The 22,553-nt window shown below is 44.6% G+C and overlaps 1 protein-coding gene across 17 annotated transcripts in view; it reads left to right on the plus strand.

The window, feature by feature from the left end:
* The window catches only part of gyg2 (glycogenin 2), a 118,875-nt gene that overhangs the window by 27,952 nt on the left and 68,370 nt on the right, over positions 1–22,553 (plus strand). For all 17 annotated transcript variants that reach the window (XM_069892034.1, XM_069892035.1, XM_069892031.1 and 14 more), the window contains exons 2-3: positions 13,317–13,461; positions 17,887–18,061. In XM_069892034.1, the coding sequence (XP_069748135.1) occupies positions 13,317–13,461; positions 17,887–18,061 (320 nt within the window). The remainder of the gene's footprint in view (positions 1–13,316; positions 13,462–17,886; positions 18,062–22,553) is intronic.

Raw genomic sequence — 22,553 nt, forward strand, 5'->3', positions numbered from 1 at the left:
TTTAACACTTAACTGATTTTCCTTGAGCTGTTTCAACCAACCTCTGACAACCCTTCAAATGTCACTTCCTGTTTCTACCCAACCACACACATTGCATGCTGGGAAATGTAGTTTGGTCAGAACTCAGTGTGGTGGGTGCCTTGAATGCATTGCCAGGGGTGGTGGTGGATAGAGACATGGGGGGGGGGGGGGGAATGACGCTTCAATAGGCACATGGATATATGAAAAAACAATAGAGGGTTTTGGATGTGAGGTTAGGGTTAGGATTAGATTGTTGCAGAGTTGTTTTGCGTAGGTCAGCACAACATTGTGGGCTGAAGGGCCTGTACTATTGGCCTGGTCTCAGGCTACAGCAACTATGTTTGGTTTAATATGGCTAAAGCTTGTGTTTTCAAAATGTATTGACCTTCATTGATGTTGGCGAGATTCTAAACTCAATTTGCAAGATAACACACCATCGCCAAGAGCTTCAAATTAATGTTACCATAACTGAGTGATGCAGATTTACTTGAATGGTCCTAGGGTTGACAGACTTTGCAGTGAAATGCCACTGAAATCCATGGAACCCAAACACTGACCCCTACATCATGGCACCAAACGATGCCATCCAGCCAGATTTGTTCCTGTCAAAGAGATTTAAAATGCTGGGATTATATATTTTTAAATTTAGACATACAGCATGGTAACAGGCCCTTTCTGCCCAGGTGCCTGTGTCATCCAATTAATCTCCCCAGGTATGTTTTGAGCAGTGGTAGGAAACCGGAACACCTGGAGGAAACTCACGGCAACACTGGCGCTGCAACAGCGATGTACTAACCATGCACTCCATCTGAAATGATGATAAAACTTTGGTTGGGTTGCTGTGGAGTTCTGGTCGCTCCATTACAGGAAGGATGTGGAGGCTTTGGAAAAGCTATAGAAGAGATTTATTTGGATGTTGCCTGGTTTAGAGGGTATGAGTTATGGAGAGAGGTTAGATGAACTTTGGTTATTTTCATTGGGGGTATGAGACTGAGAGGGGGTGTGATGGAGTTTTATTAAACCAGGAGAGGCATTGAGCAGGTGGTCAGCCAGAATCTCCTTCTGGGGTAAAAATGTCACAAATTGGAGGACATGCATTTAAGGTGCTTGAAGAATATGAGGAGTATAAAAAAAAACTTAAGAAATAAATTAGAAAGGCTAAAAGGAGATATGAGGCTGCTTGGGCAGGCAAGATCAAAATAAATCCATGGTGTTTTTAGAGGTACATTAAAATTAAAAGAATCGTGAGGGATAAAATTGGGCCCCTTGTGGATCAAAGGGGTTGACTATGTGAGGAATCGAAAGAGATGGGGAAATTTGAAATGTTTTCTTTTCTTCAGTATTCACTAAGGAAAAGAATATTGAGCCAGGTGAAGTAAGGAAATCTGCTAGTGAGGTAAAACACAGGATTCTGTTGACACCAGTGGTTAAGTGAAAACACTCAGCAGGTCAAAGGTATGTAGCAAAGGTAAAGATACATCACCAACGTTTCGGGCTTGAGCCCTTAAGGTGTGGGGGGACATGAGAGATGTCCAAACAGAAGTGGGGAGGGGGGTTGGTGAGGGTGGGAGATGATAGGTGGGGGGGGGGGGGGTGGGGATGTGTGATAGTACAGATTCTATCACCAATGTGTGGATGTATAGATTGTAGTGTAGGATGACTGTGATTGGTTGAGAGCGTAGCCACGCCTACTGGCAGGTCTTAGCCAGACCAGATCATTCTGGACTGGTCGACCTACATGAGATATGCTCCAGTCTTCTAGTTAATAAAAGCCTTGGTTTGGATCAACAAGCTTTTGATTCTTTCGACGCACTCTACAGGATGATCACAGGAAGGGGAGGAGGAGTCTAGTCTAGGTGGGGAGAGAAAGGAAGTAGGAACAGGAATAACTACTTAAAGAGCTGGGGGGAAGGGGGGAAAAAAGCAAGTTGATTTATGGAGTGCTGTGAACTCGATGTTCATGCTCTGGGGTTGGAGAGTTCCTAGATGAAAAATGAGGTGTTGTTCCTCCAGTCTGTGGGTGGTCGGCATGGGGTAGTGTGAAAAGCCATGGACAGACATGTGAGCTTGAGAGTGTGACTCAGAATTGAAGCGGTTGTCTACGGGGAAGTCACTTTTGTTGCAGAAGGAGAGGAGGTACTGGGCGAAGCGATCTCCTAATCTGCAACCGGTCTCTCCAATGTAGAGAAGGCCACAGAAGGTGCATCAGATAAATGAGTTCTTTGGAGGTACAGGTGACGTGTTGCTTCACCTGAAAGGGCTGTTGACTTCGGACTGTGGTGAGGGAGGTGTCGTGGGTGCAGGTATTACACCTCCTACAATCACAGTGGAAGATGTCGCGGGGGCGATGGGTTGGGAGGGAAGAGTGCATAAGGAAGTCATGGAGGGAGCGGTCCCTACAGAAGGCTGAGAGGGGAGGAGAAGGAAAAATGTGCCTGGTGGTGGGATCCTGTAGTAACTACCGGAAATGCTGGTGGATAATGTGTTGGATGTGGAAGCTGCTGGGGTAGTAGGTGAGGATGAAGGGGATTCTGTGTTTATTGTTTCTTGGGGTGAGGGGGGTAGGGCAGATGAGCAGGGAATGGAGGAGATGCGGGTGAGGGCTGAGTTAATAGTGGTGGAGGGGAAGCTACGTTTATGGAAGAAGGCAGACATTTCAAAAGCTCTGGACTGGAAGACCTCATCTTGGGAGCAAATGTGGCGGAGACTGAGAAATTGAGAGAAGGGGATGGGGTGCTTGCAGGGGACAGGGTGTGAGGACATGTAGTCCAGGTAGTTGTGGGAGTTAGAGGGTTTGCAATAAATGTCAGTGGAGAGTCTGTCTCCTGAAATGGAGACAGAGAGATCCAGAAAAAGGAGTTTGTTATCAGAGATGAGCCAGGTGAGTTTGAGGGGAGGGTGGAAATTGGCCATGAAATTGATGAACTAATCGCAGGTGCATGGGGCCGCCCCAATGTCGTCGTTGATGTACCGGAGTAAGAGCTGGGGAGTCTTGCTTGTGTGGGCTACTCCTTTAGTGGGATGAGTTGAAGGAAAAATTGTTAGGGTGAGAACAAGTTCTGCCAGGTGGAGAAGGGTGGTGGCGGTGGAAGGTGACTGCTCAGGTCTGATGTCCAGGAAAAAGCGAAGTGCTTTGAGGCCTTCTGTGTGGGGAATGGAGGTGCAAAGGGATTGGACATCCATCTTGAAGATAAGGTGGTCCAGTTCAGGGAATCTGAAGTCTTGAAGGGTGTGTGAGGTGTCGCAGATGTAGGTGGAGAAGGATTGAACTAGGGAAGAAAAGATGGAGTGAAGGCAGGATGAAACTATTTCCATGGGGCAAGAGCAAGTAGAGACAATGGGTCTGCCCAGATGATTAGGTTTATGTATCTTAGGTAGAAGGTAGAAACGGTTGGTGCGAGGATGGGAGATAATGAGGTCATAGATAACATACAGATTAATGATGAGGTGGTATTAGCTATTTTAAAGAGGATAAAAGTGGATCAATCTGAGTCCTGATGAGATACTCTCCAGAATCCTGAGAGAGGTTATTGAACAAAGAGTGGGGGCTCTGACTGAAATATTTAAAATGTCACTGGCCACGGGGGTGGTGCCAGAAGATTGGAGGGTGGCTCATGTTGTTCAGGCTCCAAAAGTAAACCTGTACATCTGACCTCAGTAGTGGGTAAATTAATGGAAAGTATTCTTAGAGATGGTATATACAATCATTTTGAAAGATAGGGATTGATTAGGAGTAGTCAACATGGTTTTGTACGTGGTAGATCATGTTTAACAAATTTTGTGGAGTTTTTCGAGGAGTTTACTAAAAAGGTTGATGAGGGGAAAACGATGGATGGTAGAAAAGTGGACTTTAGGAAGGCTTTAGACAAGGTTCTGCCTAAGAGGTTAGTTAGGAAGATTCAAGCATGTTGAAATAGTGAAATGGATTCAACAATGGTTGGATGAGAGATTGCAAAAGTGGACTTTAGGAAGGCCTTTGACAAGGTTCTGCATAAGAGGTTAGTTAGGAAGGTTCAAACATGTTGAAATAGTGAAATGGATTCAACAATGAGAGATGCCAGAGTGTAGTGATGGAAAATTGTTTATCAAATTGGAGACTGGTGACTAGTGATCACTAATGGGTCCATTGTGGTTTGCCATATATATTCATGATCTAGGTGGTAGGATGGTATATTGGATTAGTAAGTATGCAGACGATACGAAGATTGGTGGTGTGCGGACAGTGAAGAAGATTATCAAAGCTTGCAGTTAGATATAGGACAGTTAGAAGAGTGGGCAGATGGAGTTTAATCCTGACAAGAGTGAGGTGCTACATTTTGGTAGGACTAATCAGCAAAGATCATACACGTTTAAATAGCAGACAATGGAGGAGTGCAGTAGAAGAAAGGGATTTAGGAATTCTGGTACATAATTCACTGAAAGGTGAGTCAGATGTGGATAGGGTGGTGAAGGAAGTATTTGGTATGTTGGCCTTCATCAATCAGAATGTTCAATACAGGAATTGGGATGTCATGTTGAAGTTATACAAGACATTGGTGAGGCCAAATTTGGAATATTGTGTGCAGTTTTGGTCACCAAATGATAGGAAGGATATAAACAGAATAGAGAGAGAGGGTGGAGGAGATATAGAATGTTGCCAGGGTTTCAGGGTTTGAGTTACAGGGAAAGGTTGAGCAGGCTGGGGCTTTGTTCCCTGGAGCATAGGAGATTGAGGGGTGATTTGATGGAGGTATTTAAAATTGAGGGGGACAGATAGAGTCCAGGTGGACAGGTTTTTTCCATTGAGAGTGGGATAGATTCAAACAAGGGGATATTGATTATGATTGAAGGGGGGATAAGTTTAGGGGAAACATGTAAGATTTGGTGGGAGTGTGGAATGACCTTCCAGCTGAAGTGGTAGCTGCAGTTTCAATTTTAATATTTAAGAAAAAGTTGGATAGGTATATGGACGGGAGAGGTGGGGAGGGTTATGAGCTGGGTGTGGGTCAATGAGACTAGGTGGGAGGTGTTTGGTGTGGACTAGAAGGGCATGTTTCTGTGCTGTAATTGTTATGTGGTTATATGGTTAAGGTGAGTGGAAAGAAGTTCAAAGGAGATGTGCAGGGCAGGTATTTCACACAGTGTGTTGGGTGCTTGGATTAGGCTGCCAGGTGTAGTGGTGGAAGCAAATTCAAAGTTTGCAATCAAATGGTTTTTCAGACAGACACTGGATTCTGAAGGGGATGGAGGGATATGTATCATGTGCAAGCAGTAGAGATTCAGATTGATTTGGATATATATACATCACAGCCCCATGGGTCAAAGACTTGCTATACTGTTTGTGTTCTCCATCAACTCTGCCTGTACATCCCACTGTCTAAGGAAGTACATTAACACAGAGGTCCCCAAAGTTTTTAGATCATTAGCCTCTTCATGGAATCCTTGATTGCTCATGGGCCCCAAGGTATGGAATCTCCCTGGTAGGAGGTGTGTTGTGGTGATGGTGGTGGAGGGGTTGGGGTGTGCGGTGGCGACGCTGGACGGACAGGGTGAGTGGCATAGGCGTTGGACATATACTTCTTCACCACTCCGTCAGTGCTCCGCTCTCTCTACTTATTAAGAGGCCGAACCCAAATGCAACCTTCAAGGTAAAGGTTCCATTATTGTCAAGCCATACTTCATTTGGCATGCAACGTGCATGAAATTCTTTTAACTTCTTGTCTACCATAAGGATGACAGAGCATCACCACTTTGTCCAGCGCTCCACACAGAAATGGGGCCTCAGCAAGGAATGAATTCCTGACCCCTGGTTTAGAAGACCAGTGCTCTAACCACTGAACTATTGGAACATGGTGGCCACCAAGGCCAGCTCACGCAAATGGTTGACCACCCCTGCCATAGGCACTATTTTCTGTAGACCTGGTCCTGCTTTTGACCACAAAAGTTCTATTGACCTCCCCCACCACACCCAGGGGCCGATATCAACCATTTTGTAAACCCCTGCTGTAACATAATAAAGGATGCATTACACTCTCTCCCCATTTCTGTCAGGCGGACAATAAGCATACTTGAAAAATGTGAATCTTCAGATTCAAGAAGAGTTTCTTTCCTGCCACATTTAAAAAAAAATCTCTTAAATGGACCACACTTGTAAAAGATGGAATTGTTTTAACTGTACTCTCCTTTTTAACTTGGACTATGTGCTTTATACTGTGAAGTGCTCGTTAGCTGGAATTCAAGCAACTGGCAAAAAAAAGGAAACTGATAAAATAAATAATTAATAAGCATTTAAATGAGCATTTAAAATTGTAAAAGTAAATGTTCTCCGAAGTAAACCACAAAACTTTCTTGAAGGTGGGGCCAAATATTCAGCCAGCGGAGGGCCTTGCTTGTGCTCGTAGCAGCTGTTTGAATAAAGTGTAAAACAGCAATGGCGTCGCCCAGGGTAAAGAGATGGTGGAAACCACTCGCAGTTAACTTGCTGCTTAGTACTGTTTTGGATCTTGAATAACCTACTGCCAGGGGATTTGGCTTCCGCTAGGTGGCTTTGACAGCTGTCAAAGTGCGGGAACCATGCAGTGGAAGTCCGTGGGCTTGCGGAGAGTGAACTTGTGACTATTAACCTCCCTCCAGCAATGCGGAGAGCTGGAGGCACGCGCTGGGCAGTTTAAAAAGTCCAGTGCACTGGCTTTGAAGAGGTTAGACAGTGTATTGGACTGAAGGCAATCAGACGGTCGGTCTGACTGTGTGTGCTCACCCCGCAGCTTCAGCAAGCCACAGGCTGAGGTTCTTTATTCACGGGTGCCAGCACTGCCGCCTGGAGCTGTATGTCAGTGCGTTCACCCCTTAGTTTCAGTGGGAAAAAAGAATGAGCTACTTTGTCCACAGGTGCCAGCTCTGTTGGGCTGACAGCAGTTTGGGGAACTCTGATACCCCAGAGTGTGCGTGGGACTGACCAGTGCCTCTCCTGCCCCTTTTCAAGAGGAGGACTTTGTGTAATAGGAGTCACGGGACCGCTCAAGCCAGGGTTTTCATAGGAGAGGACTTGCGTGACAGAAGATCACTTGTTATTCCTAAAGAGGGCTTCAGAGGTGTGAACCTCATGTGATGACCAGGAGGTCACTGTCAAAATCCCCAAGTGAAGGAAATAAAGTTGGTTGTTGCTCAAGCCAGTCTCGTGTTCCCCTGACAGGGTTGAAAGTCTATAGGGACTACAATCTTCTGGATACAGGCACATATTTAAAAGACCAGTAGGCAAGGAAGCAAATAATCCCAAGCCTGGAGACTAGATCCGTGAGCTGTTCCTTCTTGACTCGCAGACTTGATGTGAGTGACTGGGACTGTTTGGTCTGGGTATTTCTCCTCCCTCCCCCCACCACCTCCACCATATAATAATCTGTTGTTCGTAGAGAGTTGCCATTAAGGCTGGTGTTCGGGTGTTAAGTTTATCAGATTAATTTTATTATTGTTAGCTTGTTAATACATTTTGTGTTAAACTTAACCCATTTGTTTAACAGTCTTTATTAGCATCTTATTAAGTGCATGAGTAAGGCTTTATCTGTTTACTTGGTGGTTAATTATCGATAAGGTTATTGTTCATCTTTTGGGCGGCTCCGTGGAGGGAGAGGAACCTGAAGATATAGCGATGGTTAAATGTTTTCAAAGAATGTGACTGAAAATAAAGTAAAATACTTGAAAGTTTATATGTTCATGCAAGTGAAGTTTGTTCCGTGTAAGTACAGCGTTTGTCTTTTAAACTTTTTATTCTTAATGCAGGTGTACAAGTTAGGCAATATTAGAGCGATTCTCAAGCAACTGGAAAATTTGGTATCTGGCATCTACCAGTTCCTGTAGGTGCCAGATACTGGGGATTTTACTGTGCTTGTTGCTATACTGTGCTCTGTTCGACTTTATCACAACACAACTGTTCATGGATCTGTTGACAATTGGACTACCCAAAATATGCGTTGGGGAGCGTAACCATTCAATTCACAAACAATACAATTCCAAGGCAATGGCAAAAGGACTGGCTGTCAGTACAATGTGGGTTTCTGCCTCCACAACTCTTGTAACAGTGTGTTTCAGACCTTCTGTGGATGCAAATTGTAGTGTAACCATCTGCAAGGCGTAGGAATGGTAATGTATGAGAACAGAGAAGCAGAGGAATTTCTTCAGCCAGAGGGTGGTAAATCTGTGGAATTTGTTGTCACAGGTGGTGGTGGAGGCCAAATTGTTGGGTGTATTTAAGGGAGAGATTGATAAGCCAGGGCATGAAAGGTTATGAAGAAAAGGCAGGGCAGTGAGGAAATCAGCTCATGATTAAATGGCGGGGCAGACTCGATGAGCTGAATAACTTCTTTCTGATCTTGCGTTTTATTCCTTGCTTGGCCCTGATGCATACAAGTGAAAGCCAATGGTAAAAGTTACCCTTTTTTGCAGATGTCCCATAACTTCACGGTCAGCCAAAACATGCTTTTCACGACCATCCAGTGCCAATTTCCCCGCGAGTTCCAGCTTCATCCTTGATGGCAGGGTCTTGCGTGGTGGGCAGAGCCCAGGGGCTAAATGCAGTCTTGTGGCGGGAGTGGTGAAGGTGACCAGAACAGAATGGAATTTAATGCAGAGAAATGTGAGGTGATGCATTTTGAGAGCAGAGGTAGGACTTGAACAGTGAATGGAAGGGATCTGGATAGTGCAGCTAAAGATGTGGTGTAGGAGGGAGGGCTTCAGGTCTCCAGGGAAGGCAGGACCTGATCCGACTGGATGGTTTGCATCTGAACTGGGGGAGGGGGGGAGGGGCTAATATCCTTGTGGGAAGGTTTGCTAGTGGTGCTCCAGTGGGTTTAAACTAGACTTGCAGGGGGATTGGAACCAGAGTGCTGGAGCAGATAGGAAAAGATGATGAGAAAGTGGCAAGCGCCATTAAAAGTTGATGGGTGGCACGTGGTGGAAATATTCTCAGGTACATCTATTTCAATGTAAGGAGTATTGTAGGAAAGGCAGATGAGCCTAGAGTGTGGATTGGCACGTGGAATTATGACATCGTGGCCATTAGTGGAACAGTTGCTGGAGGAGCAGGACCTGCAGCTCAATGTTCCACACTTCTGCTGCTTTAGATGTGATAGAATTGGGTTGGGGGGGGTGGTTGATATTGCTCATCAGGGAAAATATCACAGCTGTACTCAGGCAGGACAGACCAGAGGGCTTGTCCACTGAGGCTATATAGGTGAAGCTGAGGAATGGGAAAGATATGATCATGGAGTTGCATTATAGACTACCCAATAGTCAAAGATAATTGGAGGAGCAAATCAGTAGAGAGATAGCAGGCCACTGAAGGAAACATAAGATTGTGATAGTAGGAGATTTTAATTTTCCACATATTGACTGGGGCTCTCATTCTGTAAAAGGGCTGGATGGCTTGGAGTTTGTCAAATGTGTTCAGGAAAGTTTTCTTAATCAATTTATAGAGCTACCAACTAGAGATGTGTAATACCAGATCTCCCATTAGAGAATGAGACAGGACAGGTGACAAGAATGTGAAAGGGAACATTTTGGGTCCATTGCTTGGTAATGCCACTAGTTTCAAGTTAATTATGGAGGTTGAGATGCTAACTTGGAGAAAGGCTAATCTTGAGGAGATGAGAAAGTATCTAGAATGTATGGATTGGAATAAGTTGATTTCAGGCAAGGATGTGCGAGTTAACTGGAAGAACCTTCAAAGGTGAAATTTTGATTGTATGTTCCTGTCAGGATTAAAGGCAAGGTTAGAAGGCATCGAGATCTTTGGTTTTCAAGGGATATTGGGGATCTGATTCAGAAGAAAAGAGAGGCGTATAGCAGGTATAGGCAACATGGAGCAAATTAGGTACTTGAAGGATATAAAAACTTCACGGAAAATCAGGAAGGCAAAAAAAAAGTTGTGCAGTTGTCTTTGTCAGATAATGTGAAGGAAAATCCTAAGGGTTTCTACAGGTATATTAAGAGCAAAATAATAGTAATGGACACAATTGGTCTCCTTGAGGATCAGAGTGGTCAGCTTTGTATGGAACAAAAAGAGATGGAGAGATCTTAATTTTTTTAAAATCAGTTTTCACTCAGGGCACAGAGTTGTGGGAAGTAAGGAAAATAAACAGTGAGGTCATGAAAACTATACAGGTAAAAGTGGAGGAAGTGCATGCTGTCTTAAAACAAATAACGATGAATAAATCCCCAGGGCCTGACAAGATATTTCCTCGAACTTTGAGGAAGGCTAGTGTTGAATTTGTAGGGACTCTGGCAGAAATATTTAAAATGTCCTGAGTCACAGATGTGGAGGATTGGAGGGTAGCTCACATTGTTTTGTTGTTTAAAAAAGGCTCCAAAATTAATTATAGGCCAGAGAACCTAACATCAGTAGTAGACAAATTATTGGAAGGTGTTTCAAGAGATAGTCATTATTTGGATAGTCAGAAACTGATTAGGGATAGAGAACATGGCTTTGTGCATGGTAGGTCATGTTTATCCAATCTTGTAAAGTTTTTCAAAGAAGTTACCAGGAAAGTTGACAAAAGAAAGCCTGTGGATATTGTCTACATGGACTTTAGTTAGGCCTTTGACAAGGTCCTACATAGGTGGTTAGTCAGGAAGGTTTGGACACTATGTGTTCATGGTGAAGTAGTGAACTGAATTTGACAATGGCTTTGTCTCTGTGTTACTTGGGAGGCTTCTTAAATAACTTATAGATGCAAGATTCAAATAACAAAAGAGACTTATTGATGCCTTCCACCATCTCAGGAAACTGTTCACACACACACTCATACATATACATATATCCCACAGTGGTGCACGACAGTTACTACAGTGAGAAGTGGGTATTCTTACGTGGTTACAAAACAGTTCACATTATCCTGACTATATAAACAGGCTTGATGGAAGAAGCTAGAGAGTAGTGGTGGATGATAAGACTGAAGTCCTGTGGTGTGCCTCAGGTATTGGTGCAAGGATAATTGTTTTTCATCTATATTTTAATGATCTGGATGATAAAGCGGTAAATTGGATCAGCAAATTTGCAGATGACACTAAGATTGGGGGCGTTGTGGACAGCGAAGAAGGTTTTCAAAGCCTTCAGAGGGATCTGGGCCAGTTGGAAGAATGGTGGATGGAATTTAATGCAGACAAGTGTGAGCTTTTGCATTTTGGAAGGAACAACCAAGCAAGGACGTACATGGTGAATGGTAGGGCACTGAGGAGTGTGGTAGAACAGAGGGACCTGGGAATACTGATACATAGTTCCCTGAAAGTGATGTCACAGGTAGATAGGATTTTAAAGGGAGCTTTTGGCATGTGGGTTTTTATAAATCAAAGTATTGAATACAGGTAGTCCCTGATTTACGACCTTTGTGACTTATGACCATCTGGACATACCACTGAAAATTTCTAAAAAATTTTTAAAAAATAATCTACGTGGTTTATGTTGTATGTGACAAATTGTAACAGGGATACTAGGCACACAAGACCCAAAATGTGTGTTCTTGCCTTGTTAGTCAGTGTACTGAGATCCATAGACTGGGCATGGCCATCTTGATTCCTGTGCCGATGTCTTAGATTGGCTCATGTCGGGTGGGGTCGCATATTGGAGTTCGGTTGGTGCATGCTCGAGAGTTGAGGGTGCAAATTCAATACCGTATCGTTAATTCGCTTAACTCTCGCACATACACCAACTGAACTCCAATACATGCGCCAACCAAAGACATGTATGCGTGTAGACATAAAGATGGCCACACTCAGCCTGTGAACCCCAGGATGCCGACTAACAAGGTAAGTATGTACATTCTGCCTCTTACAATACTGGGCCCAAGCATCACGAATAAAGAGCCTGCCCCCGCCTCCAACCGGCTTTTGTGGATAGTAGTTTCTACGAAGCAATTCCGACATGTGTCCTTTCCGAGATACAACCAGTTGACTGGATAGAAATACATACATATGTCGGGGAGTACTTGTATAGGAGTTGGGATGTTATGGCATAGTTGTATAAGACATTGGTGAGGCCAGATTTGGAGTGTTGTATTCCGTTTTGATCATCTAACTACAGGAAAGATATCAACAAGATAGAAAGAGTGCAAAGATTTACTAGGATGTTGGCTGGACTTCAGGAACTGAGTTACAGGGAAAGGTTAAAGAGGTTAGGGCTTTATTCCCTGGAGTATAGAAGAATGAGAATCTCTTGGTGCCTGCCACATTGACCACCGCCAGTGGGCTGACATCGCCTCAAACCGTGCATCTTGGCGCCTCACAGTTCGGCGGGCAGCAACCTCCTTTGAAGAAGACCGCAGAGCCCACCTCACTGACAAAAGACAAAGGAGGAAAAACCCAACACCCAACCCCAACCTACCAATTTTCCCCTGCAACCGCTGCAACCGTGTCTGCCTGTCCCGCATCGGACTTGTCAGCCACAAACGAGCCTGCAGCTGACGTGGACATTTACCCCTCCATAAATCTTCGTCCGCGAAGCCAAGCCAAAGAAGAAATAGAAGAATGAGGGGAGATTTGATAGAGGCATTTAAAATTATGAGGGGGAGATAGACAGCATAAATGTAAATAGGCTTTTTCCACTGAGGGTAGTTGAGATATAAACCAGAGGACATGGGTTAAGAGTGAAAGAGGAAAAGTTTTAGGGGGAACATGAGGGGTTACTTCTTCATACAGACTGGGAGTGTGGAGCACGACTCCAGCTAAGGTGGTGAAGGTGGGCTCAATTTTAACATTTTAGAGGAATTTGGACAGGCACATGGATGGAGGGTTATGGACTGAGTGCAGGTCAGTGGGACAAGGCAAAGAAAAATGGTTCACCACAGACTACAGGGCCCTAGTGGCCTGTTTTGATGCGATAGTGTTCTGTGGTTCTCACATGGGCAGGTTGGGCTGAAGGGCCTGTTTCCACACTGCATCTCCCTATAGCAGATGCCTCTCCACTGCAGAAAAGAAAGTCCTTTGAGTAGCATTCAAAAAATGCAAGGCTTTAAAGGAAATTTCAAAAAATTAAAAAGAATTATTACACTTTTTAAACTAAGCTCTCTCAATTTGCAACAATTATTACCCAATACCCTTGCAGACCTGTTTGTTTATGTGACAGGGCTGAGATGCTGAAGGATTTTGGGGTAAACCTCGTGGCATGTGTTTGGGGTTCTGCCAAGAAGATTCCAATACCATCGTCCTGTCGGTCTAAGGCTGATGGAGGGTAGTTCAAGGTCACCACAGCCCTTGTTAGTCTTACCATATGTTGCATGCCTCCAGTGAAGGAAGACAACTTGATCTGCTTTTGATCTCTTTCTCTCTAGTCGCAACAGACCAGGCATTTGTGACTCTAGCAACCAATGATGCTTACTGCCGAGGTGCTCTGGTGCTCTGCCAATCCCTGAAGCAGCGGAAGACTACGAGGCGGGTCGTGGTTCTATTTACACCGAATGTCTCCAGCAACATGAGGTAAGGGTCCATATTATTTTCAATATTTCAGAAAAATGAGAATTTAAAAAGGGGTACTTTCTCGTTTATTTATTGCTTTTTTTCAATTAAATTAGGTTTACAATTATAATTTTTTTCTCACAAATACTGGTTCGGCTGCAGCAAGTAAGAATTTCACAGCCTACGTGCATTGTACAATGTGTATGACAATAAAATTTACCATTATCTTCGTAATTCAGGCTGTCTTTTTCATGCAATCTATTTGACTGTGAGCGTGTTATGCAGCTCTCTGATACTTCAATAACTGAAGTAAAACTGGTCAAGTCTCAAAGCAGTGTAGCTGAATGCTTATTGCATGTGCAAATGTTACACAAATTCAGATCTGCTCTCCCTTTTATTAAAAACACCATTCACACCAACTTCAAACACTGCTTTATCCCTTGTTTCATTCCAAATGCCACCCACCCGACAGTAGGTCAGAGGTGTCTGTCTTAGTGTACAGGTGATTTAGTCCTCTCTACAGTTCCACTTCAACATGTTAAGGCTTGCCCCTGAAACTACTAACCTATCTTCAACCAGTCCTATGATTGCACCACGGTATTTTGTCCATGCTGAATCAGCCCTGGTTGATGTTTGGATTAGCTATTCTGGATCATCTTTTGGCTATGGACTACCTAGAACTCTACTCAAGGTTCATAGATCCCCCTTCTCTGTGAAGCAGTTAAGTTTTGGTTTCTTCCATAATCGTCTCCTACAGATTTCATAAAAATATAAACTGTAGCGGTACACTGGGAGGGAGTGGACAGAACCAGCACCAACAGCTCCAAATTCATGATAGCTAGACACAACAGGCTCCTATCTACTGGCAACTAGCCACTACAGCTATGAAGCATAGTGACTCAGCAGCATCCCTAGGTCTGCGGAGAAGCCCTGGCCCACTCCACATGAACGTCATAAGGTAGTACGTACTCCAGATGGCACGGAGCCAGGTCACCTGTTGTTTGTCTGTATCAAGCCTGACAGCATGCCAGTAAAGGCTTTTGCTCTTCTCCAGCTGAAACCTGAGGCATGGTCTCATTATTCATCCTATTTCAACATGATGGCATATGTCCATAACTTGCATCTGCCACATGATAGAAGGCATCTAAATCCAGCGATCAGGGCAGTCGGCCTCAAGCACCCGACCTTCTGGACAGTTTGACCCCGGCGTGTGATTTGACTATGCTGAGGCTCAGTTCCAGATTCAGGGCACACATCTGAGTCCACATGGTACTACCACATGGTCTGTACCCTGGATCCAGGGATTGCAGACAGAGTGGCCAACTTCATCCAAAGGCCCCCATTGGAAGCCACTTACACTGCCTTCAAAGGGCAAAACATCCCACACTGCAAATGTGTGTGTTTCTTTGTAGCAGTCGGCTACAAAACAATGTTTGTTACATGAGGTGATAATAAAATAAGGCTTTTATTTAAATATGCTGTGGCCGGGGTGGTGGTGGGTGGTGTATGTAAGAGCCCCCATTGCGAATGGTTTGTTTAGACCATCTACCACAGTGGTTCTCAACTTTTTTCTTTCCACTCACATGTCACTTCAAGTAGTCCCTATGCCATAGGTGCTCTGATTAGTAAGGGATTTTTTAAGGTGGTATGTGGGTGGAATGAAAAAGGTTGAAAACCACTGTTTTAATTTTACATAATTGACTCGTTATGTGCATGGTTTCATAACTCCAAAGGATTTGATTATGAATCAAGCAAGCTATCTCAGTAACAGTTGGGTCTAGAGCAGTCATTCTCAACCTTCCCTTCCTACTCGCATACCACCTTAAGTAATCCATTACTAATCACAGAGCACTGATGGCTTAAGGATTACTTAAAGTGGTATGTGAGTGGAACAGAAAGGTTGAGAACCTCTAACTACCAGGTACAGATACTTTGATGGGAATAGTTCTGGATCTTCCAGCCCTTTTGAACAGTTGGTAGATAGATTTCAGCTTTAATGTTTTCAAAGGGTTTTGAGCATTTTTAACTCATGTAAGCAGATTGTGATAAAGGCAGTCAGATTGCTAAGCAAACAGCTGGCTTGATTGACGGGCGGCAATGTTAACATGGCGAATAGCGCAATGCTGTCCCAGCGCCAGTGACTGGGGTTCAAATTCGGCTCTGTCTGTAAGGAGTTTCTAGGGATTCTCCCCGGGTCTGTGTGGGTTTCCTCTGGGTGCTCCAGTTTCTTCTCACCCTTCAAGAAAACGTACGGTCAATTGGGTGTAATTGCTCATGGGCCTGAAAGGCCTGTTACCGTGCTGTGCGTCTAAATTTAAAATTTGAATTTAAAATCAACAATTTAAAATGGCTCTTATTTTGGGCAAATGGATTTGTCCCTTGAACAATTCCTTTGTCACAGCCTGTTTTTAACTATTCATTTAAAAGTTCTAGAGAACTGCCTTTGCAGCCGCCTGATCCGTGTTGTGTTAGTTTTCTTTGAGTAATTGTCGTCTTGCTGCAAGATTGGTTACAACATGATTTAAACTGCTGTGTATTTCATCCTTTCCTGACTTGAACATGCATACTTGAACGTTTGAGGGCTGCTCCAAGGGATTAAATCGATGATTGGAGTGTTACATTTGGACTGAAAGCAACTCTTACTTGGAGAGTTTGTTTTGTACCCTTGGAGATTTTGGCATGGCTCTCTGGAGGGAAGAGAAGAAAAAGCAACTCTAAATTTCACAAATTAAAAATGCAAGTGGGTTTTAAAAAAAACACAATCAAAATCCTTTACCAAAATAGCATTCTTGAAGTTCATAGTTCCTGAAAACCAACTCCTTGGTTCTTGTGAAACTGAGGATTATGGAATTACCTTTCCCGTCAGTTTGGCAGCCATTATTGAGTGCATTGACATCTGTCCAAGTAAGCAATCCTATCCACCTGTCCTTGTAAACTGCAGTCGCATCTCCAGCCTCTAAGGTCACGCAGACATTACCAACTCCCAAATCCATGTCAATTCTCCCAGCCATGTACTTCATACTATACACTTTGGTGCCTTAATATTGCTTTGCCATTCAGAAAGTCCACGACGAATCCTATACAAGTCGACCCCAACTTATGATGGGGTTCAGTTCTGGGATTTGCATCGTAAGTTGAAAGTCAGGGTCTTACCTGTAAGCAGTGGATATAACAAGAGCTACACAAATGGACCCAATCTTGATGCAAGTGTAGGAAAAATTATTAAATGAATGGAATGTGGCGACCAAGATGACCCCACTCTCAGCACCACCCTTTCCCTCACTTCTCCTCACGGTGGCAGGAAACCGTGGGCAGAGGCGTCACCTTGCAACCTTTGTTTGGAAGCACATGCCCTGGGCATTCTCTCTCAGCAACAACAATCTGCACATGCTTTCGCTCTCTCTTCCTCCCTAGTGATGACAATCTGCATTTTTTTTTAAAAATGGCTTTCGGCGATCGTCCATTAACACATGTTTCCTTGACGTCACGACAAGAGAATGAAAAGCCACCATATTGACGCAGGTAGACATCAACTTACCTTGATTCAAAATGGATTCTGATCATCATAAATTTGAAATATTGAGTCGGGGTCTATGTGTACCCTTTCACTCTTTGCCAATCACCCTAATCTCCAAATTTTCCTCTAACTCAATTCAATTTGAATGAACCCTTTTAACTGCACTTTTTAAAAAAATCGCTGATTGAACATGGGCATTGCTGTCTAGACCGTGTCCTTGAAGGTGTTGGTGAGCTGAATTATGATCATTGGGTAGTAAGCTCAAGCTATTTGTAGATTAAAGAATACGTTTGTACTTCCAGGGCTGGGCAGAATGTGACTTTAAATTTAGACTTGCAGCACGGTAACAGGCCCTTTTGGCCCACGAGCTCGTACCGCCCAATTACACCCAATCAACCTACAACACCCTTACGTTTTTGAAGGGCAAGAGAAACTGGAGCACCCGGAGGAAAGGTCTGTAGGGGCTGATGTTGCTCTTCTAGATTGGAGCATTTATGTTTGGTTTCAAATGAGTCCTGGCAGAAATTGATGCTATTGGATAGCCCAGGTGTAGAGATGTCATGTGGTACTTCTGTAATGGAACTTTTCTCCTCAATATGGATCGCTTCCAACTTGAAAGTTGTGTTTTACACTTGTCTACAGCTTCCAACTGGTTTGAAATGATAGAAGGCATCGCTTCCAGCTGCATGTGGATCTGAGATGGTTCTCTGTGCAATAGCCCCAGGGTCAGGAACCCCGAATGGGTGGCTATTTAGCTTAATGGTCAAAGGAGTGATTGGTTGAAAGCACGTGCAAGGGGCAGAGCTCACAGATGAAATAGAGAGCACCTTGTGTCCCCGACTGGGTTGTTCTAAGCCAATACTTGTTTCAGTTGACCAATTGCCACACTGTTCATTGACTCCATCTGCTTTGCCTTTGTACAAACCCAGGAACGCCCTCAAGTACCTGTTTGATGAAGCCATAGAAGTCAACGTGCTGGACAGCGGTGACACCGCTCACTTGGCCCTCTTGTCGAGGCCGGAACTTGGGGTGACGTTCACCAAAATACACTGCTGGTGCCTCGTGCAGTACTCAAAATGCGTGTTTATGGATGCTGACACAATGGTAGGTTCAGTTTTCTCTCAGCATTAAGTTCTGGCCTGCTGAGGGCAAGGCAAAAAAGAATTCTTCATCCTTAGGGAAGGGAAGAATAATTTAACCAGAAGGTTGTACAGCACAAATTGGGCCCTTCAGCCTAATTCAAATGCACTGACCAAGGCATTCTGGGCTTGTTCCAATTGCCTGCCTTTGGTCCATCTCATTCGAAACTCATCTAATCCACGTATCTGCCAAAACGTCTCTTGAACATTGTTATTTGTACCAGTTTCTGTAGCTTCCTCTGGTAGTTTGTTCCAGTTGTGGACCATCAGGCTTGGCATCAGAACAAGTCTAATCAGGGTTTATTAGGGTAACTGCAGGGATTGGGAAGGGAGGGGATGCAGCACAATCTGACATTCGAAAACTCTTGGGGGGGGAGTGGGTGCACCACCGACACACTTTCCCCTCCCTCTGAAGTTACAGACAAACACACAGCTTATATTGCATGGAGACTCGCGACACTAGCATGCTGTGGGTGGGGTGGGGGGGGATGCACAATAACTAATTATTTTGGGGGGGGCGTAATGTCCTCAAATGGGCCCCCCCCCTTGCCGCCGGCTGTGTGGACCACTATCTTAAGAGAAAAAGGCTGTCCCTCAATATCCCCCCCCCCCCCCCGCCTTACTTTGAACCAGCATTTTAAACCCTTTTTCTGCTATGGCCCCATAGGACTCTGTTTAAAATTTATGGGTCCCCTTCCTTGTGAAGCAGTCAAGTTTTGGTTTCTTCTGTACTTCTCTCCAACCAACTGCGCATATATAAAAAAAAGTTTTTATAAATTGTTACTTGAGGTAAAAAGCAAAGTTTTTTTTTCATGAAATGTACTGTGGACCTCAGGCTGCCTTAAACCCATGCCATCTGGCTTTAGAATCATCTACCTTGGGGGGGGGGGGGAAAAGGCTGAATGCCCCCTTTATCTGTGCCCCTCATGATTGTATGTGCCTCTATTTCTTCCCTCTGGATCTGAAACAGAAAGATCCTGGTGAAAGACAATAGGCCGCAATGCCAGGATGTCAGAAGTGTTGATCAGGAAAGGAAAGCGATCCCGTTTGAATGAAGATGCAGGAGTGATCCAAAATCTTGATTCGGAAGGAATTTGGATTATGATTCTCGGTTCCCATTCATCCTGAGCTTACCCATTTCCAGTTGCTCAGAGGCAATCCTGATGTAGGCTCTGTGTACAGAAATCTAGAATGGTTACGGCCCTCTGTTGCTGCAAGCTAACGGTTCCGCCATCAGATTACTTTGCTGTACAAATGATCAAGTTCAAGAGACATTTTTGGGCAGAAAAGGTTCAGAAGGGCACAGACCCAAATGTAGGCAATTGGAACAAGCCCAGAATGCCTTCATCAGCAAAGATGAATTAGGCTGAAGGGCGTTCCAACTGAACCATTGTTGGGAAGTTAGAGTTTGGGTTGAAGACTCAAATTCTTACAGAAGGATGTCAATCCGTCACACTACCTCCATTGATTCTCTTCCCTATGGATGCTGTCTGACAAGACCTTAAGACATAGGAGCAGAAATAGTCAATTGACTCTGCCCCACCATTGAGCTGATCCATTTACCCACTCAGCTTTACTGCCCCATAACCATTAATGCCCTGGCTAATCAAGAACCAATGAATCTCTGCTATAAATACACCCAATGACCTGGCCTCCACGACTGCCTGTGGCTACAAATTCCACGAATTTGCCTCCCCCCGGCTGAAGAACTGTCTCTGCCCCTCTCTTCTAAGTGGGCACCCTTCAGTCCTGACATGTGCCCTCTTGTCCTAGACTCTCCCACCTTGGGAAACAACCTTTCTACATCTCTGCCCATTCCTTTCAACATTCAAAATGTTTCAATGAGATCCACCCTCATTCTCCTAAATTCTAATGAATACCGACCAAGAGCTGTTAAACGCTCCTTGTTTGATAACCCTTTCATTCCTGGAATTATTCTTGCTGCAAGTTTCCATCAACTGCATTATTTTGTACCTCATCAGTTCCAGTATTTTCTCTGTCCTCAATCCTTTCATTTGCACCTCCTCTATCCCTTTGGATTTGTATTTACCCTTTGGATTTGTATTTACCCTTTGGATTCTGGCCACTTTTAATCTTTCATAATGTATGTTCTGGACTGAGTCCATGGGTAAACTACAGTGCAAACACCAGTAGGAACCAACTAATGTTTGGTTAAAAATCCAGGAAAACAGGACATGGATTATTTGCACTTGTTGGTAGTCCTTGACAACTGGAACACTGAGTAAATGTGCTTGTTGGAACAGAATGTATGGGGAGGTGGGTCATGTGATCTGCATCCGGTCCATTCAAAAGCTTGTTGTCAAAATGGAAATCCCAACAAACAAAAATGAAAGTATGAATTTTAATGGACTTTGTACTTTTTCTTCATGCATATATGAATATGACCTGATGAATGAAAACAGGAACATAGAGTCCAAAGGGTTAACTAGTCTTCACTGCAGTCTCACAGCCATAACCACAATTTCACCCCATCACCAAACTGCCTGTTCTCTCCTCTTTGCTGCACTTTCAAAGGCATTTGGTTTGAACTTTGTGTGCTTTTAATGAAAAGATTATATGCTTTTTAATTTATTTTCTCACACACACACACACACACACACACACACACACACACGCACACACACACACACACACACACACACACACACACACACACACACACACACACACACACACACACACACACACACACACACACACACACACACACACACACACACACTGAATATCACAACTAATGATAAACAAACAGAATTTAATATTATATCTCTTGTTCCTGCAAAAAAAATAGAAATTGTAACTAACTAATCGTAAATCTATAGCCCCTAAATTAAAAAAAAAGAGATAAAGCCACTGGGAAGCCTTAAACCTAACAGTATTGGGATGTTAGTGAGTAAGAAAGTTCAGGAACAGATTATAAATGTTTATATACAAAACCGTAAACCACTGTATTATTCATTAAACATTAAAATATTTCGTAAAAGTGTGCCACTGTAGTGGCTGCTACACACACAGAAACACACCACAGGACACGGTGGAGATTTCAGTTGAACTGATTTATTTGAATCCCACGCGTGCCCCTTTAAGGTCAAAGGGATTTCCGCCCCGCATGGCGGTGACGTCATCCCGTTGTCTGGGGCGCGAGCTGTGGCCTCAGCCACGAGGTAATCAGCAGGCCCCAACAGGGCCATCTTCCTGCAGCTGCCCTACCAGCATGGCGATGCAGGCAGGGCCAGTTTGCTACAAGAGATGTGCGCCACCACACTTCCCCCCCCATCCCCCCACCCCAGAACCGGCTTACGCTCATTGTTGGTTAGGTGGCTGACCCCCTTCATTTGGGTTGGGCTGTCCTCATGGTCTGTCTATCGACAGTGAACAATTTCCCCCTCTCCCAGATGACCATGTTAAAATTCTTTCCCGAACGCTTTAGGACCTTGTACAGGTTCTCATATGGCACTGGAGTGGGGTAGGGTGTGGGCCACGCCGGATGAAACCAAAGTGCAATGAGGTGTTTTCCTTGGTGGGTTGGTGGTAGGGGTGCAGCGAGTTAAGCCTGTTGAGGAGGTCTGTGAGGAGGGTTGGGTTCTCACCTCCGGATTCTGTGACTGTCCCGAAGAACTCTCCCAGGAGCGACAACGATGAACCATAGTTGAGTTCCGCAGATGAAACCTGGAGTTCCTCCTTCGGGGCCATTTGAATGCCAAGCAAGAGCGGGCCTTGTGTTCTCATGCTGGATTCAAGGTCGGTCGGGGGAAGCACACTCACCTCTGCTCCAGTGTCCACCAGGAAACGCCATCCACTGGACTTGTCAATCACATGCAGGAGGCTGTTTGTGTGGCCAGCCATTGCAACCATCAATGGCAGCTGGCCTGGTCATTTCCCTGGTATGAGCAGGGCTGTTGGCACTTGGGGGCTTGGGCTCCCCATTGTTGGTGGTAGAAACACCATGTGGTTTGGTGCTTCTCCGGCTTCTGCTTGGGGACAGTCTGTGGTTGGCTGGGTCCAGGGTGGGTGGCCTGATTCATGGCGGCCTCATTCTCTTGTTTGGTTCTCCAAAGCACATCGGCAGAGGCTGCAACTTTCCAGGAGTCCAAGAAGTCCTCATCCGCCAGTAGGAGATGGATGTCTTCTGGCACTTGTTCTAGGAAGGCTTGCTCAAACATCAGGCAGCATTTGTGGCCTTCTGCCAGTGCGAGCATCTCATCCATTAGAGTGGACGGGGCTCTTTTCCCCAGGCCATTGAGGTGCATCAGCCTGGCCGCATGTTGCCGATGGGAGAGACTGAAGGTGCCAAGGGGGAGGGCTTGGAGGGTAACATATTTGCCCTCTTCTGGTGGGTCGTGGATCAGGTCATCCACTCCGGCCACAAGTTTCTTCATCGGGGGTGCTCACCACATGGTAAAACAATGTGGAGTCAGAGGTAATCTGTCTGAGAT

Source organism: Narcine bancroftii, chromosome 7 (assembly GCF_036971445.1).
Source record: "Narcine bancroftii isolate sNarBan1 chromosome 7, sNarBan1.hap1, whole genome shotgun sequence".
NCBI lineage: Eukaryota > Metazoa > Chordata > Chondrichthyes > Torpediniformes > Narcinidae > Narcine > Narcine bancroftii.